Source organism: Salmo salar, unplaced genomic scaffold (genome assembly GCF_965601325.2).
Source record: "Salmo salar unplaced genomic scaffold, fSalSal1 ptg000619l, whole genome shotgun sequence".
Taxonomy (NCBI): domain Eukaryota; kingdom Metazoa; phylum Chordata; class Actinopteri; order Salmoniformes; family Salmonidae; genus Salmo; species Salmo salar.
In genome coordinates this window covers 1,321,007-1,348,091 of record NW_027675443.1, presented here as the reverse complement: position 1 = coordinate 1,348,091, position 27,085 = coordinate 1,321,007, and the positions used below count along the sequence as shown (strand labels likewise).

The 27,085-nt window shown below is 39.9% G+C and overlaps 1 protein-coding gene across 5 annotated transcripts in view; it reads right to left on the bottom strand.

The window, feature by feature from the left end:
• Positions 1 to 310: 310 nt before the first annotated feature.
• LOC123733359 (NACHT, LRR and PYD domains-containing protein 3-like) overlaps positions 311 to 27,085 on the bottom strand; it is a 440,446-nt gene continuing 413,671 nt past the window's right edge. Inside the window, exons 1-13 of one of the 5 annotated variants that reach the window (XM_082972250.1) lie at positions 26,250 to 26,360; positions 25,925 to 26,002; positions 25,486 to 25,584; positions 17,688 to 17,804; positions 12,299 to 12,415; positions 11,898 to 11,982; positions 10,866 to 11,094; positions 8,698 to 10,495; positions 8,240 to 8,413; positions 6,846 to 7,019; positions 3,919 to 4,092; positions 3,270 to 3,316; positions 311 to 2,781 (exon numbers count right to left, since the gene is read on the bottom strand). In XM_082972250.1, coding sequence (XP_082828376.1) covers positions 2,252 to 2,781; positions 3,270 to 3,316; positions 3,919 to 4,092; positions 6,846 to 7,019; positions 8,240 to 8,413; positions 8,698 to 10,495; positions 10,866 to 11,094; positions 11,898 to 11,982; positions 12,299 to 12,415; positions 17,688 to 17,804; positions 25,486 to 25,568 — 3,528 coding nt within the window. In that variant the 5' untranslated portion in view covers positions 25,569 to 25,584; positions 25,925 to 26,002; positions 26,250 to 26,360 and the 3' untranslated portion in view covers positions 311 to 2,251. Of the gene's footprint in view, positions 2,782 to 3,269; positions 3,317 to 3,918; positions 4,093 to 6,845; positions 7,020 to 8,239; positions 8,414 to 8,697; positions 10,496 to 10,865; positions 11,095 to 11,897; positions 11,983 to 12,298; positions 13,108 to 17,687; positions 17,805 to 25,485; positions 25,585 to 25,924; positions 26,003 to 26,249; positions 26,365 to 27,085 lie in introns of those variants that run through there. The other 4 variants (XM_082972249.1, XM_082972251.1, XM_082972253.1 and 1 more) reach the window with 4 other exon arrangements.

Sequence of the window (27,085 nt, the reverse complement as noted above, 5' to 3'; positions counted from 1 at the left end):
TCCTGTTTGGAATCTTCTCAGGTTTTGGCCTGCCAAATGAGTTCTGTTATACTCACATACACCATTCAAACAGTTTTAGAAACGTTAGGGTGTTTTCTATCCAAATCAAACAATTATATGCATATTCTAGTTACTGGGCAGGAGTAGTAACCAGATTAAATCGGGTACGTTTTTTATCCGGCCGTGCAAATACTGCCCCCTATCCCCAACAGGTTAATTGTTTTGTATTTCATTTCATATTTATTTCATGTAACCAGTCGCAGGTTAACGTCAACCTGACAGAGACAATGTAAAATCAAAAACTAAATAGTTTTCACAATTAACATGCTGTTTATTTTTTCAAGTATGTTTTATTATGCAAAGTACAATATATCCTTGTATACTTGTACAACTATGGAGCAAATGTCCATATATAATTATACAATTAGTATTCACCATAAAAGATGTACAACAAATTATCACATTGGTATTTTAACAGTGTTATTGTAAGAGGTCCTAGGTCAAGGTCCTCACAATTATAGGAAGACGCGCATGTGTGTGTGTGTGTGTCCTGCGTGTGTGTGTGTCCTGTGTGTGTGTGTTTGTGTTTGTCCAGTGTGTGTGTGCTTGTGTTTGTCCAGTGTGTGTGTGTGTGTGTCCAGTGTGTGTGTGTCCTGTGTGTGTGTGTGTGTGTCCTGTGTGTGTGTGTGTTTGTGTTTGTCCAGTGTGTGTGTGCTTGTGTTTGTCCAGTGTGTGTGTGTGTGTGTTTGTGTGTGTGTTTGTCCAGTGTGTGTGTTTGTCCAGTGTGTGTGTTTGTCCAGTGTGTGTGTGTGAGTCCAGTGTGTGTGTGTGTAAGTCCAGTGTGTGTGTGTAAGTCCAGTGTGTGTGTGTGAGTCCAGTGTGTGTGTGTGAGTCCAGTGTATGTGTGTGTGTGTTTGTCTAGTGTGTGCGTGTGTGTTTGTCTAGTGTGTGTGTCCAGTGTGTCTGTGTGTGTATCCAGTGTGTGTGTGTGTCCAGTGTGTGTGTGTGTGTTTGTTCAATGTGTGTTTGTCCGGTGTGTGTGTGCGTTTGTCCAGTGTGTGTGTGTGTGTTTGACCAGTGTGTGTGTGTCCACTGTGTGTGTGTGTGTGTCCAGTGTGTGTGTGTGTGTGTGTGTCTTTGTCCAGTATGTGTGTGTGTGTCCAGTGTGTGTATGTGTGTGTGTGTGTTTTTATTTGTCCAGTGTGTATGTGTGTGTGTCCAGTGTGTGTGTTTGACCAGTGTGTCTGTGTGTCCAGTGTGTGTGTGTGTCCAGTGTGTGTATGTGTGTGTGTGTGTGTGTGTGTCTTTGTCCAGTGTGTGTGTGTCCAGTCTGTGTGTGTGTGTGTGTGTGTCTTTGTCCAGTGTGTGTGTGTGTCCAGTGTGTGTGTGTATCCAGTGTGTGTGTGTATCCAGTGTGTGTGTGTGTGTGTGTGTGTTTGTCCAGTGTGTGTGTGTGTGTGTTTTTGTTTGTCCAGTGTGAGTGTGTGTTTGTCCAGTGTGTGTGTTGTGTGTGTGTTTGTCCAGTGTGTGTGTGTGTTTGACCAGTGTGTGTGTTTGTGTGTGTCTTTGTCTGGTGTGTGTGTGTGTCCAGTCTGTGTGTGTGTCCAGTGTGTGTGTGTGTGTGTGTGTGTGTCCAGTGTGTGTGTGTCTCCAGTGTGTGTGTGTCTCCAGTGTGTGTGTGTGTCCAGTGTGTGTGTGTGTGTGTGTGTTTGACCAGTGTGTGTGTGTGTGCGTGTCTTTGTCCAGTGTGTGTGTGAGTCCAGTGTGTGTGTGAGTCCAGTGTGTGTGTGTGTGTCCAGTGTGTGTGTGTGTGTGTCCAGTGTGTGTGTGTGTGTGTTTGACCAGTGTGTGTGTGTGTGTGTGTGTGTGTGTGTGTGTGTGTGTCTTTGTCCAGTGTGTGTGTGTGTCCAGTCTGTGTGTGTGTCCAGTCTGTGTGTGTGTCCAGTGTGTATGTGTGTGTGTGTCCAGTGTGTGTGTGTGTGTGTGTGTGTGTCCAGTGTGTGTGTGTGTGTGTGTCTTTGTCCAGTGTGTGTGTCTTTGTCCAGTGTGTGTGTCTTTGTCCAGTGTGTGTGTGTGTCCAGTCTGTGTGTGCGTCCAGTGTGTGTGTGTGTGTGTGTGTGTGTGTGTGTGTGTGTGTGTGTGTGTGTGTGTGTGTGTGTGTGTGTGTGTGTTGTCCAGTGTGTTAGTGTGTGGTGTGTGTGTGTGTGTGTGTCCATTGTCTGTTTGTCCAGTGTGTGAGTGTGTCAGGTTATTATTTCAGGGACACTGAGGAGTCATCGTAATCAACCCCAAACCCTGGATAGAGGGGCTCAGTGAATGTGGAGGTGAATGTGTACAGGTGGGTCAGTGTGTCAGAGGAGGCTCTATAGAAGGACAGAGTGCCGGCTGACCAGTCCAGATACACTCCTACTCTGTGGGAGCTGGAGGAGGGGACGTCTATGGTAGTGGAATTATTATTGTGCCTGGCAGAGTAACTGTTATCAGAGCAGAACAGACTCCAGGACTTGTCATTGGATCCAAGACCACAGTCAATAACCTCTCCTCTCCTGTTGATTCCTTTATATGTCACTCCTATATCAGCCCCTCTCCCACTCCACTCTACCTCCCAGTAACAGCGCCCAGTCAGACCCTCTCCACACAGCAATTGTCCACAGCCCTCAAATCTCTCTGGGTGATCAGGATACGGCTGCTTCTCTCTCCTCCATGTCACCTTTCTGTTCTCATCAGACAGAGAGAGGAGACAGTCTACAGTGTTTAGGTCCAGTGTGAGATCACAGACATCTGATGGATGAAACCAGACACAATATTAGAAATCATCATCATTCACATTAGAATGTTAACTCACTTTTCACTAATTCATTTAATGTAAATGTTTCTAGGTTTCAAAAGGAGAAGTTAAGGTAACTTGAGACTTGTTGAATGATCATATGTTATACTGTATGGTAATATAAAACACACTTATTCCCATTAATTACACACACACACACACACACACACACACACACACACACACATACACACACACACACACACACACACACACACACACACACACACACGTCTTATGTAACACGAACACGCCACACACACAGACACACACATTGTCAAATCAACTCTTTGTAAACTTTGGTGTCCCTGATTTCTGCTTCTGTAGAACTACAGCTGATATTTAATATGACCAAGTCAGTAATGATGGTGGTCTTTGACTTTGACTTAACTTGAATTAAGACTTATTCTTAGTCATATTGTTCACAACAGTCAACACTCACATTTTCTAAGCCCAGGTTTCATTGTGTTCTCTCCACCATGTTCCACACTGTAGCAGTAAGCAGAAGAACAGACAGTCATTGAGTGATACACCTGAACTCACACACACACACACACACACACACACACACACACACACACACACACACACACACACACACACACACAGGACACAGACACTGGACAAACACTCACGCACTCACACAAACACACTGGACACACACAAACTGGACACACACAGTCAGCATATAACTTCAAGCGAATGTGTGTGGGTGTCCTTTGTGTGTGTGTCCAGTGTGTATGTCAAGTGTGTGTGTGTGTGTGTGTGTGTGTGTGTGTGTGTGTGTGTGTGTGTGTGTGTGTGTGTGTGTGTGTGAGAGAGACACACACACATATATACTGGCCTGATAACATAAACACGTCTGATATGAACACAGGACGCACACACTGGGCACACACACACACTGGGCACACACACACACACACACACACACACACACACACACACACACACACACACACACACACACACACACACACACACACAGTCAGCATATAACTTTGTCCAAGTGGTGGTAAGAATGTTTGTCTTAAATAGCCTGATAAGTCAAACATGTCTGATATGAACATTGACATAAACCCTCTACATACTTGAGTTTCCCCAGTCTGCAGTGTGGATCTTCCAGTCTAGCAGAGAGCAGTTTGACTCCTGAGTCTCCTGGGTGATTGTAGCTCAGGTCCAGCTCTCTCAGGTGTGAGGGGTTTGACCTCAGAGCTGAGACCAGAGAAGCACAGCCTTCCTCTGTGACTAGACAGCCTGACAGCCTGCAAAGAGTCAAATCATCTTAAAATCACACTGCTATTCTTTGGTAGTGAAAATAGTTGCAGTTTATTTTTTCAACATATTCAGATACATCAGTGTCCTGAAACCTTCCATATTTTACATTTACATTATAGTCATTTAGCAGACGCTCTTATCCAGAGCAACTTATAGTGGTGAATGCATACATTTCATTTCATGCATGTCTTTTTTTTTGTACTGGCCCCCCATGGGAATCAAACCCACAACCCTGGCATTGCAAACACCATGCTCTACCAACTGAGCCACAGGGAAATTAATGTACAGCAAAGGTAATCCAATGTTTCTTACAGTAAATCTGAGTTTGGTGAGGGCCAAACTTGGTGGGTGTCAAATTAGCTAGCCGTGATGGCCGGGCTATCTACTCAGAATATTGCAAAATGTGCTATCGCCGAAAAGCTATTTTAAATCTAACACCGCGATTGCATAAAGGAGTTCTGTATCTATAATTCTTAAAATAATTGTTATGTATTTTGTGAACGTTAATCGTGAGTAATTAAGTAAATTCACCGGATGTTTGTGGTGTGTATGCTAGTTGCTAGTTCTGAACATCACATGCTAATGTAAAAAGCTGGTTTTTGATATAAATATGAACTTCATTGAACAAAACATGCATGTATTGTATAACATAATGTCCTTGGAGTGTCATCTGATGAAGATCATCAAAGGTTAGTGCTGCATTTAGCTGTGTTTTTGGTTTTTGTGACATATATGCTTGCTTGAAAAATGGCTGTGTGGTTATTTCTGACTACGTACTCTCCTAACATAATCTAATGTTTTGCTTTCACTGTAAAGCCTTTTTGAAATCGGACAGTGTGGTTAGATTAACGAGAGTCTTATCTTTCAAATGGTGTAAAATAGTCCTATGTTTGAGAACTTTGAATTATGACATTTTGTGGTTTTAAATTTGGCGCTCTGATGTGTCACTGGCTGTTGAATAGTGCGGGACGATTTCGTCCCACCTACCCTAGAGAGGTTAAAACTTGTTGACTATAGACGTTCCGCCAGCGGAACAGCAGGGCGCGAAATACAAAACATCAAAAATCTAATAATGTCAATTTCTCAAACATACGACTATTTTACACCATTTTAAAGATACACTTCTCCTTAATGTAACCACATTGTCCGATTTCAAAAAGGCTTTACAGCAAAAGGAAAACATTAGATTATGTTAGAAGAATACATAGACAAAAATAACCACACAGCCATTTTCCAAGCAAGTATATGTGTCACAAAAACCCAAAACAGAACTAAATGAAGCACTAACCTTTGACGATCTTCATCAGATGACACTCCTAGGACATCATGTTACACAATACATGTATGTTTTGTTCGATAAAGTTCATATTTATATCCAAAAACAGCATTTTACATTGGCGCGTGATGTTCAGAAAATGTATTCCCACCAAAGCTTCCAGTGAATGAGCACATCAATTTACAAAAGTACTCAACATAAACGTTGACAAAATAAATAACAATTATTTAAAGAATTATAGATACTCTACTCCTTGATGCAAGCGCTGTGTCAGATTTTAAAATAGCTTTACGGAGAAAGCACATTTTTCAATATTCTGAGTACATAGCTTGCCATCACAGCAAGCAATACAGACACCCGCCAACTTCGGGGTCAACTAAACTCAGTATTAGTATTATAAATATTCTCTTACCTTTGCTGATCTTCGTCAGAATGCACTCCCAGGACTGCTACTTCCACAATAAATGTTATTTTTGTTCGAAATAATCCATATTTATGTCCAAATACCTCCGTTTTGTTCGTGCGTTCAGATCACTATCCAAAGGCATAACGCGCGAGCGCGTAATTCCAGACATGAAAAGTCAAAATGTTCCATTACCGTTCGTAGAAACATGTCAAACATTGTCTACAATCAATCTTTAGGGTATTTTTTACGTAAAAATGCGATAATATTCCAACCGGACAATAGCGTATTCATTCCAGGAGAAAAAGAAAGAATGGCGCGCTCACATGATCGCGCATCACCAAGCCCTTTGTCCATAGGCAGTCCACTCATTGACTGAGCTACTATTCTCTGCCCAGTACCAGGAGAGGGATGAAAAAACATTCTGAAGGCTGTTGACAGCCAATGGAAGCCTTTGGAAGTGCAACGTGACCCCACAGACACTGTAGTTTCGATAAGGATTCAAAAGAAGAACTACAATTCTCAGATTTTCCACTTCCTGGTTGGATTTTTCTCAGGTTTTTGCCTGCCATATGAGTTCTGTTATACTCACAGACATCATTCAAACAGTTTTAGAAATTTCAGAGTGTTTTCTATCCAAATCTACTAATAATATGCATATTCTATGTTCTCGGCACCAGTAGTAGGCAGTTTAATTTGGGTATGTTTGTCATCTGGCCGTGCAAATACTGCCCCCTATAGCGAAGAGGTTAATACAATATAAGAGAATATGTCAAAATTATTACAACTTTTTCAAATGGGAGAACAAGATACATAAAGCACTTACATTTCTAAATGGTGAAACAGATATGTATGAAAATACCCTCAAATAAAAGGTGACGTTATATACTGTCACCTCATATGAAACATTTGATCTGAAATCCAAAATGTTGGAGTATAGAGAAACATGTAAACTGTAAGCTTCGCTGTCCAAACACATGGTGTGGACTATGTGTGTCTGGTAAACACATGTGGATCTGGTGAACAGTTATCACTGCTTGACCAACTACAGGAATACTGACCTCAGAGTCTCCAGTTTACAGTGGGGATTCCCCAGTCCAGCAGAGAGCAGCTTCACTCCTGAATCCTTCAGGTCATTGTTACTCAGGTCCAGCTCTCTCAGGTGTGAGGGGTTTGACCTCAGAGCTGAGACCAGAGAAGCACAGCCTTCCTCTGTGACGAGACAGACTGACAGCCTGCAAAGAGTCAAATCATATTAAAATCACACTGCTATTCTTTGGTGGTGAAAATAGTGGCAGTATATTTTTTCAATATATTCAGATATATCAATGTCCTGAAACCTGCCATATATATTCATAAATGAATGATTGTATCATTATTATAACTGATCATAATATTACTTGTATAGTACGAATATTTGAGTAGACTGACCAGACCAGTTTAAAAGCAGTATCAGTCAAAAGACAGACAGTGAGGTATCAGATTTAGATTGTATTGAGTATACAGTCCACACCATATCTATTTTTAAAATGAAGCTAACATTTTAAATGTGGCTCTATTCTCCAACATTTTGGATTTCAGATCAAATGTTTCATATGAGGTGACAGTATATAATGTCACCTTTTATTTGAGGGTATTTTAATACATATCTGTTTCACCGTTTAGAAATGAAAGCACTTTATGTATCTAGTCCCCCTATTTGAAGAAGTCATAAGTATTCTGACCAATTCACTTATAGTGTATTAAAGGAGTCAAAAGTTTAGTATTTGGTCCCATATTCTTTGAACACAATGACTACATGGTCCCGTGTGGCTCAGTTGGTAGAGCATGGTGTTTGCAATGCCAGGGCTGTGGGTTCGATTCCCATGGGGGACCAGTACGAAGAAAAAAAAAGAAAAAAGAAAATATGTATGAAATGTATTAATTCACTACTGTAAGTTGCTCTGGATAAGAGTGTTTGCTAAATGACTAAAATATGTAAATGTACATCAAGCCTGTGACTGCCATGAATGAATCATGAATAATAATGAGTGAGGGAGTTAGAGTCTACAACAAAACATGCTAACCTCTCACCATTACCAATAACAGAGGCTACAACAAAACATGCTAACCTCTCACCATTACCAATAACAGAGGCTACAGCAAAACATACTAACCTCTCACCATGATCAATAACAGAGGATACAACAAAACATGCTAACCTATCACCAATAACAGAGACTACAACAAAACATGCTAACCTCTCACCATTAACCTCAAATAAAAGGTGACATTCTGTACTGTCACCTAATGTGAAACAATCTATTGCAAATCCAAAATGCTGTTGCATAGCACCACATTTAATACTGTAAGCTTTACTGTACAAACACATATGGTGTGGACTATGTGTGCCTGGTAAACACATGTGGATCTGGTGAACAGTTATCACTTGTTGACCAACTACAGGAATACTGACCTCAGAGTCTCCAGTTTACAGTGGAGATTCCCCAGTCCAGCAGAGAGCAGCTTCACTCCTGAATCCTTCAGGTCATTGTTACTCAGATCCAGCTCTCTCAGGTGTGAGGAGTTTGACCTCAGAGCTGAGACCAGAGAAGCACAGGCTTCCTCTGTGACTCCACAGCCTGACAACCTGACAAACAGATCATCATGACTTCACAAACACACTGTTAATTTAACAAGTAGTGTAGAAGGACAATGGCAGATGCATTTGGTTTATTCATTCAAACAGCATATAGATTCATCTTCCGTCTCCTAGAATTGTATGGTCATATTGTTATACTAATGAGAAAATCAACGCATTTATTCAACATGTTTTTCAATATAATATTATATACATATTATAATACATATTTTTCTCTAAACTGAGAATTTCTTCCTGATGATTAGTTCTTATATGTCATTTTATCTACTCACAGAGCAGCTCTGGAGGCTTTGACCACTGGCAGCAGCCTCAGAAGACCTTCCTCTGATCTCAAATATTTCTTCAGGTCAAACACATCCAGCTCCTTTTCTGAAGTCAGCAACACAAAGACCAGAGCTGACCACTGTGCAGGTAACAGTTTAGCTTCTGGGAGACTTCCTGATCTCAGGTATCTTTGGACCTCCTGCACTAGAGAATGGTCATTCAGTTCATTCAGACAGTGGAACAGATTGATGCACTTCTCTGGAGAGGGATTCTCCCTGATCTTCTCCTTGATGTACTCGACGGTTTCTTCATGGCTCTGTGAGCTGCTTCTTGTCTTTGTCAGTAGACCTCGTAAGTGCTTATGATTGGACTCCAGTGAGAGGCCCAGAAGGAAGCGGAGGAAAAGGTCCAGGTTTCCCGTCTGACTTTGTAAGGCTTTATCCACAGCACTCTTGTAGACAGTAACTTCAGTCTTGTCTCTTAACAGTGAAGAAAAGATACTGGACTTTTTTTGCAGTTTGGCCATTAGATTCTCATTGTTGTTGATGAATGAGAGGAACACATACACAGCAGCCAGAAACTCCTGAATGCTCAGATGCACGAAGCAGTACACCTTGTCCTGGTACAGCCCACGTTCCTCTTTGAAGAGCTGTGTGCACAATCCTGAGTACACTGAGGCTTCATTGACATCAATGCCAGCCCCTTTCAGGTCTTTTTTGTAGAAAATCAGATTGCCTTTCACAAGCTGTTGAAAAGCCAGTTTTCCCAGTGACAGAATGCTCTCTTTATTCCAGTGTGGACCTGTCTCTTCTTTCCCAAGATACTTTTCATTCTTCTGTTTGGTATGAAACACCACAAGGTGTGTGTACATCTCAGTCAGAGTCTTGGGCATCTCTTCTCTCTTATGTTTCAGCATGTGTTCAAGGACTGTTGCAGAAATCCAACAGAAGACTGGAATGTGGCACATGATGTGGAGGCTCCTTGATGTCTTTATGTGTGAGATGATTCTGTTGGCCAGGTCCTCATCACTGAATCTCTTCCTGAAGTACTCCTCCTTCTGTGGGTCATTGAACCCTCGTACCTCTGTCACCTGGTCAACACACTCTGAAGGGATCTTACTGGCTGCTGCAGGTCGGGCAGTTATCCAGATGAGAGCAGAGTGAAGCAGATTTCCCTTGATGAGATTTGTCAGCAGAACATCCACTGAGGTTGACTTTGTGACATCACAAACGATCTTGTTCTTCTGGAAGTCGAGGGGCAGTCGGCACTCATCCAGACCATCAAAGATGAACAGAACTTTGTACTTGTTGTAGTTGGAGATTCTTGATTGTTTGGATTCCATTGAGAAGTGATTAAGAAGTTCAATCAAAGTGTTTTTGTCCGCTTTCATCAAATTCAGCTCCCGAAAAGGGAATGAAAATACAAATTGGACATCCTGATTTGCTTTTCCTTCAGCCCAGTCCAGAATGAACTTCTGCACAGAGACTGTTTTTCCAATGCCAGCGACTCCCTTTGTCAGCACAGTTCTGATACGTTTGTCTTGTCCAGTTAAGGGTTTGAAGATGTCGTTACATTTGATTGCAGTCTCTGGTCTTGCTTGTTTCATGGTTGTTGTCTCAATCTGTCTCAGCTCATGTTCTTTATTGACCTCTCCTGTTCCACCCTCTGTGATGTAGAGCTCTGTGTAGATCTTATTGAGAAGTGTTGGGTTTCCTTGTTTAGCGATCCCCTCAAATACACATTGAAACTTCTTCTTTAGATTACATTTGAGTTCACGTTGGCAAATCACAGCAAGCTCATCTGAATCTAGAAATAACACAGAGGATATTAATATTACGTCTGTTTTAATGCCTACAGTATTGTAGGACTGTTTGAAAGTTTTAAAAGTTAATAATTTCTTCTCTCAACTGACTCTATAAATGTGATAATGTTTTCATAATGCATTACAGACTGGTGTGACTGATTATATTATTATTGGTATTATTGATGGTATTATTAATGTTCTCTCTCTAAATTAATCACCACAACACATCACTGCTGCTACTTGATGAGGTCACTAGGTGTTGTGTTAAGGCTGCTACAATATCATTGAGTTACATAGCTACTTTCGCTGTACTTTAGCTACAGCTTTTAAATGTTATAAAACAGCATTCAACATGAGGCAGACAGGTCTTACATTTCTCCAGTGTGTCAGCAAGGTCCTTCTGATTCATTTTCCTCAGGATGTGCAGTGTGATCTTCAGAGCCCCCTCTCTGGCACTGCTCTCCTGCTTCTCATCTTCAGTGTCCACCACTTCCTTATCCTGCTTCCGACTCTCGAAGCCTTCTGGGAGTTCTGGACTAAGAATCCTCTTGAACATCTTCAGCTCGTTCTTCACAAATGTTATAATATTATCTTCAAGAAACTGAAAAAAATAAAGTAAATAAGTTAAGCAAGAGAATAAATGCTTTTTTATTTTATTTTATTTCACCTTTATTTATCCAGGTAGGCTAGTTGAGAACAATTTCTCATTTACATCTGCAACCTGGCCAAGATAAAGCAAAGCAGTGCAACACAAACAACAGCACAGAGTTACACATGGAGTAAACAAGCATACAGTCAATAACACAATAGAAAAAAAGAAAGTCTATATACAGTGTGTGCAAATGGCGTGAGGAGGTAAGGCAATGAATAGGCCATAGTAGCAAGGTAGTTACAATTTAGCAAATTAACACTGGAGTGATAGATGAGCAGATGGTGATGTGCAAGTAGAAATACTGGTGTGCAAAATAGCAGAAAAGAAAGTTAAAACAATATGGGGATGAGGTAGGTAGATTGTGTGGCCTTTTTTGACAGATGGGCTATGTACAGCTGCAGCGGTCGGTTAGCTGCTCAGATAGCTGATGTTTAAAGTTAATGAGGGAAATATAAGTCTCCAGCTTCAGCGATATTTGCAATTCGATCCAGTCATTGGCAGCAGAGAACTGTAAGGAAAGGTGGCCAAAGGAGGTGTTGGCTTTGGAGATGACCTGTGAGATATACCTGCTAGAGCGTGTGCTACGGGTGGGTGTTGTTATGGTGACCATAAGGCTGAGCTTTACCTAGCATCGACTTATAGATGACCTGGAGCCATTGCTGGAGCTTTCTCATTAACACATTAATGAATGATTGACAGATCAACTTTAGTTGAGGTAAACAAAAACAAATGTACATAACAGGACCACATACACTGAATATGGAGGCCAGGTCTGTTTGATGACTCTGAGAAGACTGACCACTGAGAATCTCTGACTCTGAACTCAATTGTTGTTTTCTGTGGACAAAACATGAGATTACATCTCCTCATCCAGGGAGTGCACATACACATACACACACACACACACACACACACACACACACACACACACACACACACACACACACACACACACACACACACACACACACACACACACACACACACAGGGAATGTTGTGTTGTGTTTGTTTAATATTGTTTTAGGACTATGAAAATTGACAAAAGGATTAGTCTATGGATTATGAAAACAACAAAAATAAATGGGAAAATGGGAGAGGAGAAATGACGAGAGACAGTGTTGTTTAACTCACTGACTCATGAGTTCTTCTTACCTTTGTTCAGTAGAAAAGTCTCCCTCTCTAAAGTGTATAGGTCTACCCATAGACTGGTCACTCTTCATGGACACACAGCTGGGTACAGGGGAGGCTGGTCTCTCCTGCTTGATTGGTCTTCAACACAATAGAGACAAAAATTAAATATCTCTTCTACTCTGAGCTCAGATGGGGAAACATAAGTAGAGTTTCATTCCAAAACAACAAATCACTTTTCAGAAACGCTGCTAAATAAGGTTTTATTTCTTAAAGGCATTTTGAAAGAGATTGGTGTGTTTTTTCACTATCTAATCATGGCATGGGGCTGTTCAATGACAAAAATGTATTTGTTTAAAATCTATCTCTGGAATGTTTCATTTCAGAGAGACAAATAATCATGTTTTTTTTTGCTAAATGCTATACAGTGGGGGAAAAAAGTATTTGATCCCCTGCTGATTTTGTACGTTTGCCCACTTACAAAGAAACGATCAGTCTATAATTTTAATAGTAGGTTTATTTGAGCAGTGAGAGACAGAATAACAACAAAAAAATCCAGAAAAACGCATGTCAAAAATGTTATAAAATGATTAGCATTTTAATGAGGGAAATACGTATTTGATCCCTCTGCAAAACATGACTTAGTACTTGGTACTTACTTAGTACTTACTTTAAGAGTGTGCTCCTAATCTCAGCTCATTACCTGTATAAAAGGCACCTGGGAGCCAGAAATCTTTCTGATTGAGAGGGGGTCAAATACTTATTTCCCTCATTAAAATGGAAATCAATTTATAACATTTTTGACATGCGTTTTTCCTGGATTTTTTTGTTGTTATTCTGTCTCACTGTTCAAATAAACCTACCATTAAAATTATAGACTGATCCTTTCTTTGTCAGTGGGCAAACGTACAAAATCAGCAGGGCATCAAATACTTTTTTCCCCCACTGTATATCTGCCTCACTTTCAGAGAAATCAGTAGTACTGCTAGGTTTTATACAGTAATAATATATATCTGTCTCACTTTCAGAGAAATCAGTAGTACTGCTAGGTTTTACACAGTAATAATATATATCTGCCTCACTCTCAGAGAAATCAGTAGTACTGTTAGGTTTTACACAGTAATAATATATATCTGCCTCACTCTCAGAGAAATCAGAAGTACTGCTAGGTTTTACACAGTAGTAAAATATATCTGCCTCACTCTCAGAGAAATCAGTAGTACTGCTAGGTTTTACACAGTAATAATATATATCTTCCTCACTCTCAGAGAAATCAGTAGTACTGCTAGGTTTTACACAGTAATAATATATATCTGCCTCACTCTCAGAGAAATCAGTAGTACTGCTAGGTTTTACACAGTAATAATATATATCTGCCTCACTCTCAGAGAAATCAGTAGTACTGCTAGGTTTAACACAGTAATAATATATATCTGCCTGTCACGTCCTGGCCAGTATAAAGGTTAATTAGTATTGTAGTTTGGTCAGGACGTGGCAGAGGGTATTTGTTTTATGTGGTTCAGGGTGGTGTGTTTGTTAAAAGGGTGTTTGATTTAGTATTTCCGGGTTTTGGTTTATGTTTAGGTATTTCTATGTTTAGTCTAGTGTGTCTGGTTCTATGTTGAGTTAATTGGGGTTGGACTTCCAATTGAAGGCAGCTGTGTGGTGTTGCCTTTGATTGGAAGTCCTATATTAGTTGGGTGTGTTTGTCTTGTATTTGGTGGGTGATTGTTCTGTGCTTAGCCGTGTGCCTAGTCAGACTGTTATTGTCGTTCGTTCGTTTTTCGTGTTTGTTATTTTTGTATGTTCATTTTGAGAGTAATTAAAAATCAAGATGAGCATTCACATACCTGCTGCGTTTTGGTCCTCCATCACCGACGACAAGCGTGACACTGCCTCACTCTCAGAGAAATCAGTAGTTCTGCTAGGTTTTACACAGTAATAATATATATCTGCCTCACTCTCAGAGAAATCAGTAGTACTGCTAGGTTTAACAGCAATAATATATATCTGCCTCACTCTCAGAGAAATCAGTAGTTCTGCTAGGTTTTACACAGTAATAATATATATCTGCCTCACTCTCAGAGAAATCAGTAGTACTGCTAGGTTTAACACAGTAATAATATATATCTGTCTCACTCTCAGAGAAATCAGTAGTACTGTTAGGTTTTACACAGTCAAATGTGACAAATAAATACATGTTAAATAAAGAACTGTACAAATGATACACTTGTGACATAAATATTTAAATATTTAAAAATAATAATTAAATACAATAATATGAGATATGTATGTAAAACATTTACATTGAACATTTTATTCATTTAGCAGATGTTTTTATTCAGGGCCTGGTTTCCCTAAAGCATTTTAAGGTCATGTTCGTCATTATAATCTTCGTAGAAGCATCGTTAAATCTCTGAGCTGTTTCAAAAAACCATTGTTATTAACGTTGCACTTGAAAACACTCATAATCTACCTCCTGCCTCAGACCACTAGAACAGCTGAGTAATCTACCTCCTGTCTCAGACCACTAGAACAGCTGAGTAATCTATCTCCTCCCTCAGACCACTAGAACAGCTGAGTAATCTACAACCTGTCTCAGACCACTAGAACAGCTGAGTAATCTACCTCCTGTCTCAGACCACTAGAACAGCTGAGTAATCTACCTCCTGTCTCAGACCACTAGAACAGCTGAGTTACATACCTCCTGTCTCAGACCACTAGAACAGCTGAGTAATCTACCTCCTGTCTCAGACCACTAGAACAGCTGAGTAATCTACCTCCTGTCTCAGACCACTAGAACAGCTGAGTAATCTACCTCCTGTCTCAAACCACTAGAACAGCTGAGTAATCTACCTCCTGTCTCAGACCACTAGAACAGCTGAGTAATCTACCTCCTGTCTCAGACCACTAGAACAGCTGAGTAATCTACCTCCTGTCTCAGACCACTAGAACAGCTGAGTAATCTACCTCCTGTCTCAGACCACTAGAACACTGAGTAATCTACCTCTCACCTCAGACAAGTAGAACAGCTGAGTAATCTATCTCCTGTCGCAGACCACTAGAACACTGAGTAATCTACCTCCTGTCTCAGACCACTAGAACAGCTGAGTAATCTACCTCCTCTCTCAGACCACTAGAACAGCTGAGTAATCTACCTCCTGTCTCAGACCACTAGAACAGCTGAGTAATCTACCTCCTGTCTCAGACCACTAGAACAGCTGAGTAATCTACCTCCTCCCTCAGACCACTAGAACAGCTGAGTAATCTACTTCCTGTCTCAGACCACTAGTAGAACAGCTGATTGTGTTGTTAGATGCTTTTTTGCACTTCCACGTTAGTTTATACACAGAAGATCTCTGATAAACATAGAATCACATGGTTTATCTGTCTCTTTGTGACCTCCGATTAATTCAGAACAAAGTTGACAGAAACCCCCCACCCTAGCCTGGAGTTGACCAATCAGAAGTCCCCTGTCCTCAGCTTTTCCCCACCAAACAAAGGAACAGGATGCCATTTATAACCCCCCACCCTAGCCTGGAATTGACCAATCAGAAGTCCCCTGTCCTCAGCTTTTCCCCACCAAACAAAGGAACAGGATGCCATTTATAACCCCCCACCCTAGCCTGGGGTTGACCAATGAGAAGTCCTTGCAGGACAACTTGGCCAATTAACAAATATCTTGCTCTCGACTCAATGTACAGACCAATGACAACGTGGCCCACGTAGCACACATCGCTCTGAGTGACATTCCACAGATTGTAACAGATGTTGAACTGAAACCCAACTCCTATTTACAATTCCCTATTGACCATTAGTACTCCAGTACTCTCGTCCTCTCAAACTCTGCATTGTGTATTTATCTTTAAAATATTCTTACATTAAGGAAAGATTTTAATGTAGAAAACTGATCTGAGAGCAGCGCTCCCTTTCTTTCCATCCTATCAGTATTGATACATGCTCCACCAGATGTGATACCTTGTAGTGCTGCTGATCCAGTTTCTACTGGTCTGACTGAGGATATGGAACTCTGCCCTGTTCACCAGACGTGATACCTTGTAGTGCTGCTGATCCACTTTCTACTGGTCTGACTGAGGATATGGAACTCTGCCCTGTTCACCAGACGTGATACCTTTTGTGCTGCTGATCCACTTTCTACTGGTCTGACTGAGGATATGGAACCCTGAACTGCTCACCGGACGTGTTACCTTGTCCCGAACCTGCTGTTTCGCTCTGTCTGTCTGTCTGTCTGTCTGTCTGTCTGTCTGTCTGTCTGTCTGTCTGTCTGTCTGTCTGTCTGTCTGTCTGTCTGTCTGTCTGTCTGTCTGTCTGTCTGTCTGTCTGTCTGTCTGTCTGTCTGTCTGTCTGTCTGTCTGTCTGTCTGTCTGTCTGTCTGTCTGTCTGTCTGTCTGTCTGTCTGTCTGTCTGTCTGTCTGTCTGTACCTACCACACCGGCTGTCTCGGCTATGAAAAGCCAACTGACATTTTCTCCTGAGGTGCTGACCTGTTGAACCCTCTACAACCACTGTGATTATTGTTTTACCCTGCTAGTCATGTATGAACATTTTAACATCTTGAAGAATGATCTGAACTTCATGGCCATGTACTCTTATAATCTCCCCCCAGCACAGCCAGAAGAGGACTGGCCACCACTCAGAGCCTGGTTCCTTTCTAGGTTTCTTCCTAGGTTCCTTCCTTTCTGAGGAGTTTTAACTAGCCACCGTGCTTGTACATCCGAACATGTGCTGTTTGGCATGATACGATCGTTAGACCCAATGACGCGTTTCTGCCAATGAGAATCAAATAAAATAAAAATGTATTTTTCACATGCGCTGAATACAACAGGTGTACACTTTACCTTGAAATGCGAACGAGCCCTTTCCCAACAATGCAGTTTAAAAGTAAGAAAAAAAATCTAAAAAAAGGAAATAGTAACACAATAAAATAACAATAATGAGACTATAAGGAGTACCAGTACTGAGTCAATGTGCAGGGGTACCAGGTAGTTGAGGTAATAATGAGACTATAAGGAGTACCAGTACTGAGTCAATGTGCAGGGGTACCAGGTAGTTCAGGTAATAATGAGACTATAAGGAGTACCAGTACTGAGTCAATGTGCAGGGGTACCAGGTAGTTGAGATAATAATGAGACTATAAGGAGTACCAGTACTGAGTCAATGTGCAGGGGTACCAGGTAGTTGAGGTAATAGCACACACACACACACACACACACACACACACACAGGGAGGGAGTCTTGTGATTGTTTAATATTGTTTTAGGACTATGAAATGGATAAAAGGAAAAGCCTATGGATTATGAAATCAACAAAAATAAATGTGAAAATGGGAGAGGAGAAATTACTAGAAACAGTGTTGTTTAACTCAGTGACCATGACCCATGAGTTCTTCTTACCTTTGTTCAGTAGAAAAGTCTCCCTCTCTAAACTTTATAGGTTGACCCATGGACTGGTCACTCTTCATGGACACACAGCTGGGAACAGGGGAGGCTGATCTCTCCTGCTTGATTGGACTTCAACACAACAGAGACAAACATTATATCTCCCATCTACTCGAGCTCAGATGGGGAAACATAAGATGAGATTCATTCCAAAATGCTGTATATCCATTTTCAGAAATGTTGGTAAATTAGCTTTTATGTTTAACTTCTTACGGCTGGGTGGCAGTATTGAGTTGCTTGGATGAATAAGGTGCCCAGAGTAAACTGCCTGCTACTCAGGCCCAGAAGCTAAGATATGCATATTATTAGTAGATTTGGATAGAAAACACTCTGAAGTTTCTAAAACTGTTTGAATGATGTCTGTGAGTTTAACAGAACTCATATGGCAGGCAAAAACCTGAGAAAAACATCCAACCAGGATGTGGGAAATCTGAGGTTTGTAGTTTTTCAAGTCTTGGCCTATCCAATATACAGTGTCTGTGGGGTCATATTGCACTTCCTAAGGCTTCCACTAGATGTCAACAGTCATTAGACCTTGTTTGAGGCTTCTGCTATGCAATTTGATTGAATAACACCCGGAACAGTAAGTGGTCTGGCTGGGGTCACTTACTTACCTCATGCACGGTCACGAAGGGGTAGCCATTTTTCTTTTTCTTCTGTAATGAATACGCAATTGTCCGGGTGGAATATTATCAAAGTTTTACGTTAACCTGTTAGGGCTAGGGGGCAGCATTGACACGGCTGGATAAAAAACATACCCGATTTAATCTGGTTACCACTCCTACTCAGTAACTAGAATATGCATATACTTATTACATATGGATAGAAAACACCCTAAATTTTCTAAAACTGTTTGAATGGTGTCTGTGAGTATAACAGAACTCAAATGGCAGGTCAAAACCTGAGAGATTCCTTTACAGGAAGTGGCCTGTCTGACCATTTGTTGAACTTCTTTTCCATCTCTATCATTTACTAAGGATCTCTGCTCTAACGTGACACTTCCCACGTCGTCCATAGGCGCTCAGAGCCCGGGAAAAAACAGAATGTTGTCATTCCAGCCCCAGGCTGAAACACATTATCGCCTTTCTCAAGTGGCCGATCAAGAGACACTAGCTTATGCGCGTGACCCCGACCGCCCCCGCCTTTGGGATTTTTTCCTCTGTTTGCCGAAAAGGAGATTCCCTGTCGGAATATTATCGCTTTTCTACGAGAAAAATGTCGTAAAAATTGATTTTAAACAGCGGTTGACATGCTTCGAAGTACGGTAATGGAATACTTATAATTTTATTGTCACGAATTGCGCCAAGCGCGTGACACTTCTTTACTATTTCGGATAGTGTCTGGAACGCACGAACAAAACGCCGCTATTCGGATATAACGATGGATTATTTTGGACCAAACCAACATTTGTTATTGAAGTAGCTGTCCTGGGTGTGTATTCTGACGAAGACAACAAAAGGTAATGACATTTTTATAATAGTAAATATGATTATGGTGAGTGCTAAACTTGCCGGGTGTCTAAATAGCGAGCCCGTGATGCCTGGGCTATGTACTTAGAATATTGCAAAATGTGCTTTCACCAAAAAGCTATTTTAAAATCGGACATATCGAGTGCATAGAGGAGGTCTGTATCTATAATTCTTAAAATAATTGTTATGCTTTTTGTGAACGTTTATCGTGAGTAATTTAGTAAAATGTTAGCGAATTCCCCGGAAGTTTGCGGGGGGTATGCTAGTTCTGAACGTCACATGCTAATGTAAAAAGCTGGTTTTTTATATAAATATGAACTTGATTGAACAAAACATGCATGTATTGTATAACATAATGTCCTAGGGTTGTCATCTGATGAAGATCATCAAAGGTGAGTGCTGCATTTAGCTGTCTTCTGGGTTTTGGTGACATTATATGCTGGCTTGAAAAATGGGTGTCTGATTATTTCTGGCTTGGTACTCTGCTGACATAATCTAATGTTTTGCTTTCGTTGTAAAGCCTTTTTGAAATCGGACAGTGTGGTTAGATTAACGAGAGTCTTATCTTTAAATGGCTGTAAAATAGTCATATGTTTGAAAAATTGAAGTAATAGGATTTTTAAGGTTTTGAAAATCGCGCCACAGGATAGCCGTGGCTGTTACGTAGGTGGGACGAATTCGTCCCGCCTAGCCTAGAGAGGTTAAAAACACACTAAAGAATGATTGTGAACATGGTTTGACATGTTTCTACGTATGCTGAGGGAACTTGATAACTTTTCGTCGACGGTGGATGAACGCGCATCATGCATTTTGGAATGGCGATCTGGATGCGCCAACAAAATGGATTTATTTGGACATAAATGATGGACTTTATCGAATAAATGAACATTTCTTGTGGAAGTTGGAGTCCTTCCGAGTGCATTCCGCCGAAGATCAGCAAAGGTAAGAAAATATTTGTATTATATTTTAGAGTTTTGTCGACGCCGTGGCTGGATGGGTAACTGTACAGCTTGCAATGATGGCGGGGCTCTCTACTCAGAATATTGAACAATGTTCTTTCTCTGTAAAGTTATTTTGAAATCTGACAAAGCGGTTGCATAGTAGTTTATCGTTAATTCTTAAAATAATTGTTATATATTTTGTCAATGTTTATGATAAGTATTTCTGTAAATTGATGTGCCCATTCACCGGATGTTTTGGGGGGAATACATTTTCTGAACGTCACTCGCCAATGTAAAATGGGGTTTTTGGATATAAATATGAACTTGATAGAACAAAAAATGCATGTATTGTCTAACATAATATCCTAGGAGTGTCATCTGATGAAGATCGTCAAAGGTTAGTGCATAATTTTAGCTAGTTTTCTGCTTTTGGTGACGCCTGTCCTTGCATTGAACATGGCTGTGTGCCATTTTTTGTCTATGTACTGTCCTAACATAATCTAATGTTTTGCTTTCGCCGTAAAGCCTTTTTGAAATCGGACAAAGTGGTTTGATTAACCTGTTAGGGCTAGGGGGCAGTATTGACACGGCTGGATAAAAAACGTACCCGATTTAATCTGGTTACTACTCCTGCCCAGTAACTAGAATATGCATATAATTATTGGCTTTGGATAGAAAACACCCTAAAGTTTCAAAAACTGTTTGAATGGTGTCTGTGAGTATAACAGAACTCCTATGGCAGGCCAAAACCTGAGAAGATTTCAAGCAGGAAGTGGCCTGTCTGAGAAGTAGTGTTTCATCTTGGCTCTTTTTATTGAAGACTCAGGATCTGTGCAATAATGTGACACTTCCTACGTCTTCCATAGGGTCTCAGAGCCCGGGAAAATGTTGAACGATATCGAGGCAGGCTCTGGCTGAAACACTTTATCGCTTTTGGCAAGTGGCCACTCAGAGTACTATGGGCTTAGGCGCGTGCCCGCTTCGACCGAATGCTTTCTTTTCCTTTGTCTGTTTATCTAAACGCAGATTCCCGGTCGGAATATTATCGCTTTTTTATGAGAAAAATGGCATAAAAATTGATTTTAAACAGCGGTTGACATGCTTCGAAGTATGGTAATGGAATATTTAGAATTCTTTTGTCACGAATTGCGCCATGCTCGTCACCCTTATTTAGCCTTTAGGATAGTGTCTAGAATGCACGAACAAAACACCGCTGTTTGGATATAACGATGGATTATTTTGGACCAAACCAACATTTGTTATTGAAGTAGAAGTCCTGGGAGTGCATTCTGACGAAGACAACAAAGGTAAGAACATTTTTCTTATAGTAAATCTGACTTTGATGAGTGCTAAACCTGCTGGGTGTCTAAATAGCTAGCCCTGTGATGCCGGGCTATCTACTGAGAATATTGCAAAATGTGCTTTCACCGAAAAGCTATTTTAAAATCGGACATATCGAGTGCATAGAGGAGTTCTGTATCTATAATTCTTAAAATAATTGTTGTGCTTTTTGTGAACGTTTATCGTGAGTAATTTAGTAAATTCACCGGCAGTGTTCGGTGGGAATGCTAGTCACATGCTAGTCACATGCTAATGTAAAAAGCTGGTTTTTGATATAAATATGAACTTGATTGAACAAAACATGCATGTATTGTATAACATAATGTCCTAGGGTTGTCATCTGATGAAGATCATCAAAGGTTAGTGCTACATTTAGCTGTGGTTTAGGTTTATGTGACATTATATGCTAGCTTGAAAAATGGGTGTCTGATTATTTCTGGCTCGGTACTCTGCTGACATAATCTAATGTTTTGCTTTTGTTGTAAAGCCTTTTTGAAATCGGACAGTGTGGTTAGATTAACGAGAGTCTTATCTTTAAAATGGTGTAAAATAGTCATATTTTGGAAAAATTGAAGTAATATCATATCTAAGGTATTTGAATAACGCGCCACAGGATTCAACTGGCTGTTGAGTAGGTGCAAGCGTCCCACCTAGCCCATAGAGGTTAAGGAGAAGTGTTTCTTTCAAATGGTGTAAAATAGTCGTATGTTTGAGAAATTTGAAATATGGTATTTTTGATGTTTTGTATTTCGCACCATGCTATTTCATAGGCTGTTGGGAGTTTGTCCCGTCTCGTGCCCCAGAGAGGTTAAACAGGAGTAAGGATGTTGATATAACGGAAATATTGTCAAAATCCAGCTTGCAACAACAATCAGAATTAGTCAAAAGGATATGCATGCCAACACATTAGGCACTAATTAACCTGTTGGGTCTAGGGGGCAGCATTTGCACGTCTGGATAAAAAAAATGTACCCGATTTAATCTGGTTACTAATCCTACCCAGTAACTAGAATATGCATATACTTATTATATATGGATAGAAAACACTCTAAAGTTTCCAAAACTGTTTGAATGGTGTCTGTGAGTATAACAGAACTCATTTGGCAGGCAAAACCCTGAGACATTTTCTGACAGGAAGTGGATACCTGATGTGTTGTATTGACTTTAAACCTATCCCATTGAAAAACACAGGGGTTTAGGAATATTTTGGCACTTCCTATTGCTTCCACTAGATGTCACCAGCCTTTACAAAGTGTTTTGAGTCTTCTGGAGGGAGATCTGACCGAACAAGAGCCATGGAACGGTGATGTCCCATTAGACACCTGGCGCGCTACTTCATGTTGGGTACCCTCGTTCCAATACGTTATAAAAGACTATGCATTCGTCCACCTTGAATATTATTCATGTTCTGGTTAAAAAAGGCCCTAATGATTTATGCTATACAACGTTTGACATGTTTGAACGAACGGAAATATATTTTTTTCCCCTCGTTCATGACGAGAAGTCCGGCTGGCTTACATCATGTGCTAACGAGACGGAGATTTTTGGACATAAATGATGAGCTTTTTTGAACAAAACTACATTCGTTATGGACCTGTGATACCTGGAAGTGACATCTGATGAAGAGAATCAAAGGTAATGGATTATTTACATAGTATTTTCGATTTTAGATCTCCCCAACATGACGTCTAGTCTGTATCGCAACGCGTATTTTTCTGGGCACAGTGCTCAGATTATTGCAAAGTGTGATTTCCCAGTAAGGTTATTTTTAAATCTGGCAAGTTGATTGCGTTCAAAAGATGTAAATCTATAATTCTTTAAATGACAATATAATATTTTACCAATGTTTTCTAATTTTAATTATTTAATTTGTGACGCTGACTTGACTGCCGGTTATTGGAGGGAAACGATTTCCTCAACATCAATGCCATAGTAAAACGCTGTTTTTGGATATAAATATCAACTTGATAGAACTAAAAATGCATGCATTGTCTAACATAATGTCCTAGGAGTGTCATCTGATGGAGATTGTAAAAGGTTAGTGTATCATTTTAGCTGGTTTTATGGTTTTGGTGACCCTGTCTTTGACTTGACAAAACATTACACACAACTCTTGTAAATGTACTGTCCTAACATACTCTAAATTTATGCTTTCGCCGTAAAACCTTTTTGAAATCGTAAAACGTGGTTAGATTAAGGAGATGTTTATCTTTCAAATGGTGTAACATAGTTGTATTTTTGAAAAATTTGAATTTTGACATTTATTTGGATTCAAATTTGCCGCTCTTGAAATGCACCTGCTGTTGATGGAGTGCACCACGGGTGGCACGCTAGCGTCCCACCTAGCCCCAAGAGGTTAATAGGGCTAGGGGGCAGTATTGTCACTTTCGGATGAAATACATGCCCATATTAAACTGCCTCCTACTCAAACTCAGAAGCTAGGATATGCATATTATTAGTAGATTTGGATAGTAAACACTCTAAAGTTTCCAAACCTGTTTGAATGATGTCTGTGAGTATAACAGAACTCATATGGCAGGCAAAACCCTGAGAGAAATCCAAACGAGGAAATGAAAATCTGGTTCCTGTAGTTTTCTCAAGTCCTTGCCTTTCTGACACACAGTGAGTTAGGACTCAAATAGCACTTCCTAAGGCTTCCACTAGTCTTCCACTAGAGTCTTAGAAAGTAGTTTGAGCGGTTTGCGGTAAACACAGACCGAAGGAGAACGCTGGTAAGCAAGTGCCCTGAATATCACATCAGTTCATAGGGCGCGTTCATGTGAGAACTCCCTTTGTGTTCCAAACCATTTTTCAAGGCAATGCAAACGTCCGGTTGGAAAATTATTGAAGTTTCACGTTATCAAGGCCCTAAAGATTGATGCTATACAACGTTTGACATGTTTGAACGAATGTAAATATAACTTTTTTTGACTTTCGTCGTCACTGTATCCCTCGCGCACCCTACATTTTGAGTAGCCTACTGAACGTGCAAACAACATGGAGTTATTTGGACATAAATGATGACCTTTATCGAACAAAACAACATTTGTTGTGTACCTGGGAATTCCTGAAAGTGCCTTCTGATGAAGATTATTAAAGGTAAGTGAATATTTATAATGCTATTTATGCGTTTAGATGACTCCAAGATGGCCGGTGTCTATAATTGCCTGCTGTTTTTTTCTGACCACAGTACTCAGATTATTGCAAAGTGTGCTCTCCCAGTAAAGTTATTTTGAAAACTGTCAACGCGATTGAATTCAGGAGATGTTAATCTATAAATCTTTGAATAACAGTTTAATATTTTATCAACGTTAATGAATAGTATTTTTTAATTTGTTGTGCTGATTCACCGCATGATTGGAGGGAAAATATTTTCTGAACATCACGCGCCACTGTAAAATGCTGTTTTTGGATATAAATATGAACTTGATAGAACAAAAAATGCATGTATTGTCTAACATAATGTCCTAGGAGTGTCATCTGATGAAGATTGCCAAAGGTTAGTGCATAATTTTAGCTGGTTTTCTGCTTTTGGTGACGCCTGTCCTTGCATTGAAAATGGCTTTGTGTAATGTTTTGTCTATGTACTGTCCTAACATAATCTAACTTTATGCTTTCGCCGTAAAGCCTTTTTGAAATCGGACAACGTGGTTAGATTAAGGAGATGTTTATCTTTCAAATGGTGTAAAATAGTTGTATGTTTTAGAAATTTGAATTATGACATTTTGTTGTTTTCAAATTTGTCGCTCTGATATTTCACTGGCTGTTGATAGTGTGTACCGCGGGTGGGACGCTAGCGTCCCACATAGCCCATAGAAGTTTTAAGAGTAGGCTAAATGATTGTGTCATGCTAAAATTCTATAAATTCTATAGAACAACAATATTTTACAGACCTGAAGGTACCCATAACAATCATTTCAGTTGCAAATAACTAATGTGAAAAAATTGTGGATATAACGTTTTAGAAACAAAGAACTTAAACAACAAAAATTGTCATCTCACCTCTTAGCTTTGGTGTCATGTTCCCCAGAGAGACTCATTTTAGAGGCAGGGACCGCCTCCTTTCTCTCTCCCGAGATGCTCATTTTAGAGCACTGTCCCCTAAACAGAGATCCAACATGTTGGTTGTGGTTAACACAGTGACAACTAATTATTATTGAAGGTCAATTGTTCTATTTTATTAATTATCTCTTAGAAATAAAACATTTACTAACAGATACAACAGTCAGGTGATTTAATGCAATCACAATATATAGTGATTGATATTTTTCTCCTTTTCTCCATGTAGTGGAACTAATAATAATAATGTCTCACTTTCTCTTTTAATAATTTATCTCATTCTAGTGTGTTGCTTTGTTCAACAGGTATGATATTATTATGCTGTTACTGAATTCAGTTCATAATAACAATGTTAAGAAAAGTCTGTTCAGTGGTTTCATACCAAATTACACAGGAAGCAGGAGATCATTGTAATTTAGAAAACAACACATTTTCCGATATTCTGAAAGACGATTTTCAACTTAAACAAAAAAATATATACAAATTGTAAAATAACCACAACATACAAATATATGAACAATATGTTTTTGAATTTGACTTGACTACGCCCAGTTAGCGCCATTTTGTAAGATTGAACAGTCACGTAGCTGTCCCAGGTGAAATGGACTGTTAGATCTGAGTGTTTTACTGTCATTCACTATACTAATATAAAACCATACATTTAATTTATCTACACACTTTACAATAATCCCTGGGAAGATTCTTACCTTGTAGCCTGAATTCACAACCAGAACATGTCAAGTCATTGAGATATTTTCCGTTGTGCTGAGAGAGCAGCTTCCTGATGACAAGTGGCTCTGTATCTATGTTCTAGGTACAGTTGATCTTTGGATACAATAATATCTGGTCAAAGTCTAGTGACACAACACCATAGTATATCATAAACATAACAGCAGTTGGCCAGTAAAGGCCATGACATACTATAAAACAGGGTTCGCCAACTAGGTTTGGCTTCGGGACAATTTTTTTCTGAGTTAAAGTCGGCAGACCAGAACATAATTAGCATATAATATTAGCACAATAGGCTGAATCAATGAATAGGCTGAATCAATGAATAGGCTGAATCAATGAATAGGCTGAATTAATGAATAATTTTGATCAGATTAAGTTCATAAAATCACCAATATCTTTATTCAATTAGAATTTTATGTAAATTTTTCTGTGTTGATTGGTGGGTAAAAACAGGTCTACGTAGCCTAATGTAGTCTACACTACTGTATTAATGTCAACATTCGTTCAGAACAATTAGCTTGATAGCAAGAGAACACGTCTCTCTCAAAAAGTAGCAAAAGAAAGGGGGATAATGAAAATCAAAGTTTCAGGGAAGAACGGACAGAGAGATATGCATTCATCTGACTATCTTTCTCCAATGCCAAGCCAGTGTGTCTTGTTTGCAATGAAAATATCACTGTTTGCAAATAATTCAATCTCAGGCGGCCTTATGATTCTAAGCGTGGTACTTTCAAAGTTAACTTCCCGCCCCAGACAGAGGCCTGAAGCAGAAACACTGAAGCATTAACTACAAGCTACAAACACGGCAGTA